This window comes from Ambystoma mexicanum, chromosome 9 (genome assembly GCF_040938575.1).
Source record: "Ambystoma mexicanum isolate Mex_15411 chromosome 9, UKY_AmexF1_1, whole genome shotgun sequence".
Classification (NCBI taxonomy): Eukaryota; Metazoa; Chordata; class Amphibia; order Caudata; family Ambystomatidae; genus Ambystoma; species Ambystoma mexicanum.
Window position 1 is genome coordinate 1,501,967,543 of NC_090931.1, and position 11,680 is coordinate 1,501,979,222.

At 49.3% G+C, this 11,680-nt stretch overlaps 1 protein-coding gene across 2 annotated transcripts in view; it reads right to left on the minus strand.

Moving 5' to 3' along the window:
- The window catches only part of LOC138489330 (zinc finger protein 271-like), a 115,623-nt gene extending 104,575 nt beyond the window's left edge, over positions 1-11,048 (minus strand). Inside the window, exon 1 of one of the 2 annotated variants that reach the window (XM_069617030.1) lies at positions 10,986-11,048. In XM_069617030.1, coding sequence (XP_069473131.1) covers positions 10,986-11,046 — 61 coding nt within the window. In that variant the 5' untranslated portion in view covers positions 11,047-11,048. The remainder of the gene's footprint in view (positions 1-10,985) is intronic. The other variant, XM_069617031.1, reaches the window with a different exon arrangement.
- Positions 11,049-11,680: the final 632 nt, after the last annotated feature.

Here is an 11,680-nt window from a genome sequence, read left to right on the forward strand (position 1 = left end):
TGGAATTTAGATGTACACTATTGGTGACCCAGTTGATGTGTGGATTGTGCTTTTGTAACCATGGTATGCCCAGGATAACTGGAAAAATTGGCAGCACAAATGAGATCAAAGGATAGTATCTCTTGATGATGGTTGATTTTCATGGAGATTAGAGAGACCTTTACATAATGGGGCCTGAACTAAGGGGTCGACCATGGATCTCTTCAACGGGTTGGTGGGCTTATTTGGCTTCCTTGGGGATTAGATTCCCTTCAACCCAGAGCGTATCCATGAAAATACACACGGTTCCACTGTCTAAAAGAGCCAGAGTCTCAATGGGAGGACCGTTCTTGATCGATAAGATGATACGAAGAACCATCAATCGGTTGTCTAGAGGATTAGTAGAAACGCAAGCAACAGTGGAGGAACTACACAAAAACCTTGTCCCCTCTATTGCAGTTCTGGGTTTACGTGGTGGTACATTAGGGCAATTCAGAAACAAATTACCTTTTGTACCAATAAAGACAAAGACCTTGTTCCATTCGTCTTTGTCTTTCCACTGCTGTAAGGGGATCGTGGGATGCTACTACCTGCATAGATTCTTCTTTAGATACTTGTTCTGTCGACGGTAGCGAGAGATGTTGCCTGGCACAGGGGTAGTTTCCCCCAGTACTTTTCTCATCCTTTCATTCAGTTCGTCAGTATTCAATTTGTAGAACCATAGAGATCAAATCAGCAAGAGAGTTGGGGTGAGCAACATTAGCCAATTTGTCTTTTAAAATCATCATCGAGTCCTATTCTGAATATAACATATTGGGCGCTCTAAGGCCAACCTGCTTCAACAGCGGTTCTTTTAAATGAGGTTACATAGGTGGGAGCATCCAAGGATCCTTGTCAGATGTCCAGAAGAATTTCATAGGCATAGAAAGTTATTTTGGGGTAATCAAAAATGTCTTTCAAGGCTTGTATAAAATGCAGTATAGTCTGCCAGGAGAGGACTGGAAGCAGTGACTAACAGAGTTGCCCAAGCCAAGGTATTAACAGTCCTTTTAGTAATCATATAGCCAATATTTGCACAGTCAGGGGCATAGGCAACAGCCTGAAACATGAAATACTGTACTAGAAAATCAAAAGTATGGAAGTCTCTGTTGGTCATCATATGCTGTAGTGTTGCGTTCTCAGCTTTAAGGTTCTGCACTTCAGCAGTGATGCCTTGAATGGTGTTGACAAGTTCCTGTAATTGATACATCTCATCAAGGTTTGCCAGGCACTGCAAGCTCTCACCTGTGGCTTGAGATGGTCCCTTGTAGGGTGCTCTTTCAGCAGATGGTTCACTCCGAGATGGTCTGGTCCCCTTGTGTTTTGTATGGAGACGGTGTGAGGAGATAGGAACGATCCCTAACAGTCACTACAGTGCCCAATGACAAAAGGGGAACCAGATGGTTGAGCCTTGTTCAGGGCAAAAGCCAAAATGGCATTTAAACCACTAATGAGATAACTGGCAGCAATGTTCCAAGGCAGCTCCAAAGATAACATGTACAGAGTATAAAGGCAGGGACCAGGAGGCACACAGAAGGAGGATAGGGAGAACGACAGCAATAGCAGGGGTGTCTGGGAAGGGAACACACGTAGAAGCGCCTTACCCGGAAGCATTCAGGAAAGAAAGGGTTGCAATGCAAGGTGCAGCCTGTCCTCTGCCTCCTTGAAGGGAAACAGCATGATGGAGGGTGCCATCTTGGTGGAAAACCAGAACGGCAATGCTAGCTGCCAGTCCAATGTAATGGAACAGCTAGCGTCCCCTCGCCATCAATGCCGTACTGACCAGCGTGTTGCTATGACAGCTGCCCTCTATTAACAGGACAGGGTAACTGCAGCCCAGGTTGAGAAGGATATACCAAGGATGGATTATGCAGATTAACTCCCATAAGCGCCTGGCCTCAGCCTGAGATGAGCCCTGCCTCACACACCGCTATAACCATCCACATAAGGTTCCTACCAAGCCTCAAGAACCTCCTGGTCTGGGGCTTTTTGATTACAGCGAAACCATGGTTCAAAACCCACCCCCTCATTAAAATGTGCCCAACCACATAGGCCAATACCATCACAAATGCAACACACCAAGATGCCGGACTTCCATACAGCTACGACCACCTGTTACTCTGGATCCCTTATGGACACTATCTAACCAGTGCAGACGAATCATAACCACACAAACACCAACACAAAACACTACTACACACCCGAGGCACAGAATCTTACCCATAGGGTTGCAATGTGCGACGCTGCTCAAAAATGACCACAAGCAAAAACACTCACAGATGCCAGTTCCTCGTGGTTCTGAACCCATCCTCTCACACTCCCCCCCCGTCCCCCCCATTTACCCCTCCAGCCCCTTTTTCTGCAGAGCCACGTGAGGGCCTGGAGCCTGCCCCTGGGTGGTAGCAGTGCTCGGTACACATCAACTTAACATAACATAATGCCAGTAATGATAATATAAGAAAACATGCCCACCATGCCTCTGCCACACACTCCTGTTGGGTTTGTCTTTAAAAATGTCTTGTCACAACAAGAAAACATGTACAAACTGATTGCACAATGTAGGTGAGTCTAGATGCACAATAATGCTCATGTTTGCTTTACCAGTGATTCCCAGTAAAAAAAGCCACACCACAGTAAGAAATGGCTTGACTGGATGCTCTAAATGCCAGTCTAGACACAACACTTAACTTTCTTGCTTTGCCATAGAATCCCAGTAAAAAAAAATGTCATGCCACAGCAAAGAATGGCAAGACTTGAGTGCCCCAAAATGTCAATGCAGCCACATAAAATCAAATATCCTTTCTAAAAAATCAACAGCATGTTGTACTGGCATCTATGATGGATACCCATTAAAAAGTGAATCGGGATTGGGATTCCAAGATGGCCGTGTAGGGGAGAGCAGCGTGATCGTGGAGTTCTCACCCCCGGGGCAAAAGACAACGACTAAAAGATTTAAGCTGCAGTAGTGGAGTGCAGCAGCCCGGATTGCTGGTGGACTTCGGCAGAGTCGCGTGTGCGGCCTTTGTCTCCGAGGTGTCTGAGGTGCGGTGGCACTGTGTCCGCAGCTGGTGCAGGCTGAGCTGAGAGACACGCTCGCACACCACGAGCAAGAAGAACCACTCAGGGAGACTTGGCACAGGCGAGGACCCAGTGAGGCTGCGAGGCAGGGTGGTGGAAAGCAGCTGCTGTTGGATGGAGGTCGGCAGAGGAGCCAGTCAGGAAGGAGCCGTCTGCGATATTGGAGGCCCACCAGATCAAGGCGGGACCAAGCGCGCCAGTGCTGGAGTAGCAGCGTCTCAACAGAGAGATCAGGAGTATCCGGAGGGGCCATACCCATAGCCCACGGCTGAGAGCTGCACAGCGAAGAGCGCCCAAGAGGCCCGGGAGGGACCACACAACGAAATTCAAGAGGCAGGAAGGCGGCGACCTGGAGGCCTCGACGTCCCCCTGCCGCCATCACAGGTCAGCACGCACCCTGGGCCAAGGAAAGGGTGCAAACAGGCAGAGGCTGGCCAGTGCAGGCAGTGATCACCAGCTTAGGGCAGAAAGACAGTGAGAAGCAGGGAGCGCTGCAGCAGGGCCCCTGCCCAAGCTTTGAAGTCAACACTTTGCAGAGAAGGGCCCAGAGGAGGTTCTGTGGCGTTATAGGCGGCGTGGCTGGAGACCGATTTGAGGTACATTTTGGAACTGCATATAGTGCCTTAGCCAGCACACACCCATCCAGAAGCACAGCAAGGGAGACAAGGGAGCAAGAGGCGCACCACGGATAGGAGACAGTGACCGGTGGGGCCATGGCCTCCCTGGGCCAATCCTGAACCTGAGCAGAGGGCTAAAGTGTCCATCTACATCCGTGGTGGTAAAGGAAGAATAAGGGAGAGGCCATTAGGACTCAGGGCAGAGTGATCCTGGCACCAGGGCCTGGAGGAGGGTCATTTGAAACCAGAGGAGGATAAACAGTGGCTCACCTGCGCAGAGATAGCACATGGTTAGAGGGGAGTGCCAACACCCCCTGCATGGTCAAGGACGGACCCACAAAGCAGCAGAGGGAGGTGGTTCCTATGCCCTGAAAAAGTGGCCAGAAGCGGTCCAAAGGCGATATCAAGGAGAAGAGGAGGGGGTATGGCTCCCCCATCAGACCTGCTTACGCACTACATCCAGAAACGAGGGGAAGGATATGCACGCTGCCCCTAAATCAGTGAATAAACCACATGAGGGTAATCTGCAGAGACTCTGGCGCAGAGACAGTGAGGTACCAGCTGGGGCAGGAGAGGATTTGGGGGCATTGGCAGGCACCGCAACACATTAAGTGGTCACCCAGGAGGCCCTACGCCATAGCGAACACCATTCAATTGCAGTTGTGCATGATGCGAGCGGAACTGGCTCAATCGCTGCAAGAGGTGAAGGGGAAATAACGAAACTAGAGGAGCAGGCCAATACAGCGGAGAGCACTATTCAAGAGGTCGCAGAGGACCCAATGAAGATCGACGAGCTGGTAGAGCAATTAGTAAGGGTCACACAAAACAGATCCAGAGAGAAGACTTTGAAAACCGCTCGAGAAGCTCTAACTTCAGAACAAAAGGCCCTGCTGAGGCAGTGGTGGACAAGGATCAACGCACGATGGTGCAGCAAATGTTGGTGGACCTGCTGAGGTGGAAGACAGGGATAGAGCTGGAATGCATACACAGATTTGGGCCAAAGAGGGGAGAGCCAGGGGCCAGACCTAGAGATATAGTGGTAGCCTTACACAAGTACGGGCAGAAGGAGAAGGTGCTGGCTGCTTCCAGATCAATCAGCTACAATGGCTCAGAACTTCAGCTATTCCAGGACCTAGCCCAGACACCCTGGTGAAGCGTAGGATGATGAGAAGGGAAACAGCATCGGGTCACCACCTGCAGGGAAGGTACGAGGGTCCTGAAGATTGAGAACGAAGGATCACTAAGGCAAGAACAAAGACGGGCGAGAGAACCGCTCAAGTGGAACATGTGGGAGTGGACAAAGTTTTCAACATGGGGCTATAAAAACGGGGCCCAAGGGGCCCAGTTAAACCCCCCCCCCCAACGAGGGAGCAGGAGTTGAAGGTGCCCACACGCCCATCGACACAGGAGCGCCATGCTGAGGGAAAGGGGGGTTACAGGAAGGAATGTTGTTGCATGCCTGGGGAGGTACAGGATGTCTTGGTTTATCTACATGGGTCTAGGGGGACCGGCACAGTTTTACTATGGGTTGTTACAAGGACTCAATTTCAGAGACGGAGGGTCGGGGGGGAGTTACAGGCTGGTTGAGCTCGCCCTGAGGGCTAATGGGAGTATGGGGGTGTAGGGGTGCGAGATTCCAATGGCAGCCACTCAGTGAGAGCCACAAGGTAAGATGACCATGGGAAAGAGGGAAGTGCTTTGGGTGACCTCCCTAAGCACCAGGGAGCTTAATTCACCAGTTAAGAGAAGGAAGTTGGAACAATTCTTGGGGCAGGGGAATTCGGGAATTGTAGCCCTCCAAGAGATGCACATCGGAGGCGAGACGGCCATAAAGTGAAACTCAAGGGGTACCAACACCTGTTCCAATCCAACCGCCCAGGGAAGACGGGCGGGGGGTATTAATCGCTATTAGAGACATCGCAGGATTCCAGGTCATAGCTACAGAGAGGGACACAGAGGGTAGGTATCTGGCAGGTTCTTTTCAATGGCAGAGGAGGACACAGTGGCAGCAATCTACGGCCCCAATACGGGGCAAGATGGGTTCTTGCAAGCGACACTGACCAAATTGAAGACTTTTGCCAAAGGGCAGATAATATTGGTAGGCGACTTTACTCTGGCGTCGGACCCAAGAGAAGACAGGAGCGTAAGGGTGTTCCACAACCAGGTGGCGCCATCTGCCTGCTTGAAGGAACACATGGCCCAATTGGCATTGGTAGATGGCTGGAGGGAACTAAGGGGGGGGGGGCGCTAGACATTTTATCGCTATGGTCATATATCCTTCTCAAGGATAGATCATGTCTGGATTTCAAGGTCACTATTGGGTAGGGTCGCGGGGATAGAGCTAGGAGGGATCACCCTGTCAGACCAAGCGCCCATAACGATGACCTTAAATATGGGTCAGAGCAATCCAGGCCAATGGCGGTGGAAGTTCCCTAGCCACATCCTAATAATAGTTCAAATGGCAAATAACGCGCGGAGTACACTGCAAAGGGAATATCGGCTGATAGGGGCCAATTAGATGTTTTGCAGACTAGAGATGAAGAGCGTTTATTGCTCTACCTCCAACTGAGGTATTATGTCAAAGCCAATAAGGCAAAAAGCCTGTTAGCAAGGATGATTGGGGAAAAAAGAAGCATTGAGGACAATCCTTAAAATAAAGCAGGGGTTGGGGGTAAAGAAAACACTGTCTACTGGACATCATTTCGGTGTTCACAGAATATTATTCATCCCTGTACACATCAGATTCCCCTGAGGATGGAGCACAAAGGGAATACCTGTCCCGGTGCCCTCTCCCTAAGATCACTCCTCAAGAATGGGAAGAACTTTAGAGAGACATTACTCCCAAAGAAATAATGGTGGCTATAGCTGCCTTGCCATCAGGAAAGGCCCCAGGCCCAGACGGCTTTCCAGGGTGTTTCTACAAAACCTTTAGAAAGGTACCGACACTGCGCTTAGTCTAGCTCTTCAACTCTTTTGAGGGGGGGTGTATCACCACAACAGTGGAAGAAGCCAAGGTTGTTGCAGTTCGTACTGGCAAATTGCCCTTATTAATCTAGACACAAAGATCTACACCAAGGTTCTGGCATCATGCCTGGATAAGCTCCTCCACAAACTGATCCCTACCAGTCACGATTTATAAGGCATAGGCAAACCACGGATAACATTTAAAAAAAAGTAAATAAATCTAGAACCCCTGCACTTATACTAGCATTGGATGCCGAGAAGGCATTTGACCAGGTTAAATGGCCATTCCTCTTCCATACCATGGAGGTTATGGGATTCGGTTCTAAATTAATTTCAATGGTAAGAGCTAACTACTAAACTCCCTCCTTCTCCTTACGCCTGGCAATCAACTGGCAACTTTCCCAGAGGATCAAGGTCTCACGAGGCACTGAGCAGGATTGCCCGCTCTCCTATGCCATCCACCTGTACCCGCTCTTGGCCTGCATTAGGGCCTCTACAGATATTAGGGGGATTCCCTTTGGTGGTGAGGAGCAGCGTTTGCTGATGACATGCTCCTCTTGATCAGGGAACCAGAAACCTCATTCCAAGGGATCTCGCAGGAACTTCTTCTCTTTAGGGAGGTGGAAGGGTTAAAAATAAGTGCCGACAAGTCAGAGTTATTAACCATGACTGCCCCCTCAGAAAAGGTTCAGGAATTGCGGGGTACAGTACCCTATAGAGGGGCAGAAACTCGTATTAGATATTTGGGGGGTCCAGATTACTGGTTCTCTGGGTGCTCCTTACCATGCTAACTACCCATCTTTAGCGGGAAGGCTGCACAGGATGCTGGCGGAATGGGTGCCCTCAGTAATATCCTCGGTGGGGAGGCTAAATGTACTTAAAATTGGGATTTTGCCAATAAAACTGTACTATTTCAAGGCTCTGCCAGTGGGGTTTCACCAAGGTTTCTTCAGGACCCTTCAAAAACATGTGGGGCCGTTCTTTTGGAACCACAAGAGACCCAGGGCAGCTATACAGATGCTAATGTCTCCCAGAAGCAAGGGAGGGCTGGGAGTGCCAAACCTCTGCCTCCATTTTCATGCGGCTCAAATCAGAGTGATCCAGGAGCGATCACGGGAAGGTCTGGTGCCGAATGGACAAAGCGGTGGTGGGCTCGCCGCTGGACGAGGTGTTGTGGCGACCCAAGGAGGATAGACCTGCAAACATGTACTGTAGCAGGATAGGAGCCCTTGTGAGGGATTCATGGGATGAGCTGGTGCAAAGGGTGAACTTGACCACCTTCCCCTCCCTGCTAACATAGCTGTTTAGGAATCCCAAGTTCACACCGGGTATGGAAAGGAGTGCCTTCATGGGTGGGAGGCTGCAGGGTGCCACAAACTGTGATATATTCTCGGGTCAGGACATTGAATCCTTTCCACAGTGCAAGCAGGACTTCGGGCTAGATCTGGGGGAGAGGTATCACTACGTTTACGAACGCAATGGTCAGGTGAGCGGCCACCAGGGATCTCACACCCTTTGACTGGTTTGTAATAATGGACATGGGGACAGGCATTTGGTAGGAGAGTTATAGGGGAGTATAGCAGAAGGGGGACAGGCATTTGGTAGGAGAGTTATAGGGGAGTATAGCAGAAGGGGCAAGGAGCCAGGCAAGGCACTATATGGAGCAGCGGGAAAGTGCAGTAGGTCAGCCGCTGGAGGGGGAACTTTGAACTCAGTTATCGGTAGATATCCCCAAGCTCACGCAGGCCACCCAGATACAGGAGACGTGGGTTAAGATAATGGTCCATTGGCATCTCACCCCAGAAGACCTACATACATTCTACCCAACTGCGCCAGCGCTCTGCTGGATGGTATGTGGGGAACTGGAATATTGGAAGCCTATCTGTTGGGAATTCCCAGTCGTATAGGCTTATCGGGCTATGATCCATACAGCAATGAATAGTATTTTTGGGAATCAGATGCTGGACAACATAGGGATGGTCATCCTTTGAATGGGCGGCGTTCTGGAAAATCTACCCTCAAAAGCCCAAAGAAAGACATACGTCATCCTGTTATTGGCAGCAAAGCTTGTGGTGGCACAAAAATTGAAACAAACAGCTGGCCCCACAGAACACAAATGGGTTAGTAAAATCTGGACTTTCGTGGCACTGGAGTGGGTGACCTATTTGATTCAAGGGGATCACCAAAGGTTTCTCTCAGACTTAATGAGATTGCTGGGGTTGGTGCGTGTACTCACTCCACTTGGGGAGGACGCCTTCACAGGAAGCTGGGAGGAGGTATGGCTGAAGTTTCTAGGGGAGGTGAGGACTATGGGGCGGGGGGGTTCCTCAAACAGTGCAAGGGCCTGTACACCGGCTGGCGAGAGAGCTGGCCACTCACAGAAACTTGGGACCGTGAGCCATCTACAGAGTTACATGTTTTCTTTCTGTTGGAAATGCTAATAAAATACATTTTTTTTTAAGTGCATTGTTCCTGTCCTGACCTTACCAGCTAGAATCAGTTTGATGGCCCAGCACAAGCACGCACACATTCTTTGCCTCAACATTCATGCGCTTATTCACACACAGCATTCACTCACTCATTGCATGAGAGGATCAGAAGTGACCTTCCCATACATTTTATATCCCTCTGCACCGGTTCCAAATAGGCACAGGGACATTTTTCCTCCTGTGCTTTGAAAAGGGCACCTCTTTTGAAAATTAGGAATTTACTTGAAAATTACCAGAATCCCCTTTCCACCCTCTGTGTTGCGCAGTTTTGCATTTGGCGGAAAAAGAGCAGCTCAATGTGCACAACTATGATGCACACATTTAAATGTCCTTTGAACACGGTTCACCACCTTTTTGGCACAAGTGAAGTGACCATCTAATCAGTTGCACCAAACACATTTAGAATATCGTGGCACAATGGTTTATCCCTGCTGATCACTTCTTTACGCTGTACGTTCATTTCAGAGAGTGTGGTTTCAGGTGTCAGAGCGGAATTTGGAATGGGAAAGGCCACACAGGAAGGAAAGGGTGCATGGGGTTTTTACTGTGTCTGCAGTCATTAACCCCAGATTTGCTCATGAGCAGGTATTGTGTTAAATACCATTAGCTCCTGAGCAAATACTGTGAGTGGAATAGTTGGCCCCAGAGTACATACTGTGCATGCCATCATTCTCGCAGACTAGGTATTGTGTCTGTGGTTATAAGCCCCAGGGTAGGTATTCTGTCATATGTAACAGATTAGCAGGAACTCTATCAAACATCATTAGCCACAGCACTTGCCTGGGCACTCCGTGGCCTTTGCCATTGTAAGCCTGCACTTATGTATTACAGCTGATAGTTCCCTAGCACTTCCTACACTGGGCACTTACACCTGCTGCTCACTCATGAGCATGGGTACTGCAGCACTTACCCCACGCCCCTTTCTGCACTTGCATGCTCTGAATGCGCACAAGGCCTGGTAGGTTCGTCTTTATCCTCCAGTCTATTAATTCTTTTATATCCCATGTTCCCTCCCTGTTGCCCTGTGGGCGCTTTGAAACACAATGTACTTGTTGTACAAGTGCCTAACAAATGCAAAATAAATACAAATACTGTGCCTGGATTCGTTAGCCCAGATCCGGTACTGTGTCTGTAATTATTTGCCCCAGGGCAGGTACTGTCAGATGTAGCTGATGAGCAGGCATTGTGTCTGCACACATTTGCTCCAATCAGGATGTAATGGGTCTTAACCATTAGCGTTAAGGAAGGTAGCCTCTGCTGCTATTAGCCGGGGTGCAGCCATTAGACCTAGAACATACACTGTGCCTGCAGTTATTACCAGAGGCGTAGCCAGGATTCTCTAACAAGTGGGGCCTGAAGTTAATGTAGTTGCGCCCACCAAGGTGACATAACATCTGTAAATGCCCACAGCATGCTACTGAGTAGGTATTCTACACCTCAGGTTATTATCCACAGAAGGGTCATTAGAGCCAGAGAAAGTACCGGATCTGCAGTCATTGGCCCTGGGAATCATGACTCAGAGCAGGCACTGGAACTGTCCTATACCGTAAATGAGCTTCGGAGCAGCTACTGTGTCTACAATACCAACAGCCACAACAGGCGGCTCCGTGTCATTTAGAAAGTCACGCCCTTACAATGTTTCATTTGAACATGTGATGAGCGCAATGCAAGGAATGGCAGCTGCAGCCTCTCACTGCAACCTGCACTTCCAGCTCCGCTCACTAACATGACACCTCAGGGGTGAGAGTGACCTGAGGTGATGGAGGCTAAGAGAAATGCCAATAATATTCACTCCCATGGGCCGGATGCAGGCACTCACCTGCAGCTGCTGCTGCTGGAAACTGAGCTTTCGGCAAAGGGGGGGCTTGTGGTGCTTTCATTATCAATAACACACTCAATTAAAGTCCCTATGAGACCCGATAGCATTGTGTGTTTGTTTAAAACTGTGCCGACACTTTCTGAAATGCCTTTAATATGCTATAAAGTAGGACGTTTCCGACGTACGACGTGTACGTGCTTAGAGAGAGCATGGCGGGTGCACGGGCAGGCATTTATTTATTTATTGTATACTTATAAGGCGCTTATACATCTCGTTTCGAAGCGCCAGGTGTATTTAGGTGCCGGTGGGATTGTTTTTCCTATTTTGATTTTAGTTGCAACAGCAACATGTGTATTCTTGGCTTGCCTACATTTCAAAAAGAAAAACCCTGAGATTTTCGTCACACAACGCCCCGCCCACATCCACTGAAGACTCCGCCCACCGCCACGCCCACTGTTGCCCACCAGCCCTGCACAGCACAGAAACAACTTTTCGCCTTGCACTTGGGTTCACTCATTTAAAAAAGTGAACGCGCCCAGGGGCCCTCACTATTTGCTCCAACCCACCCATCTGTGTAGAAAGTTCACATGCATGTGTGAGCAGTTCTTCTATAGGCCTGCCTTTTCTCCTTCATCCTCCATTTTCTCTTCAACTTTTTTATGCGTACTCTGAATTTCCACACAAATATTGCTATA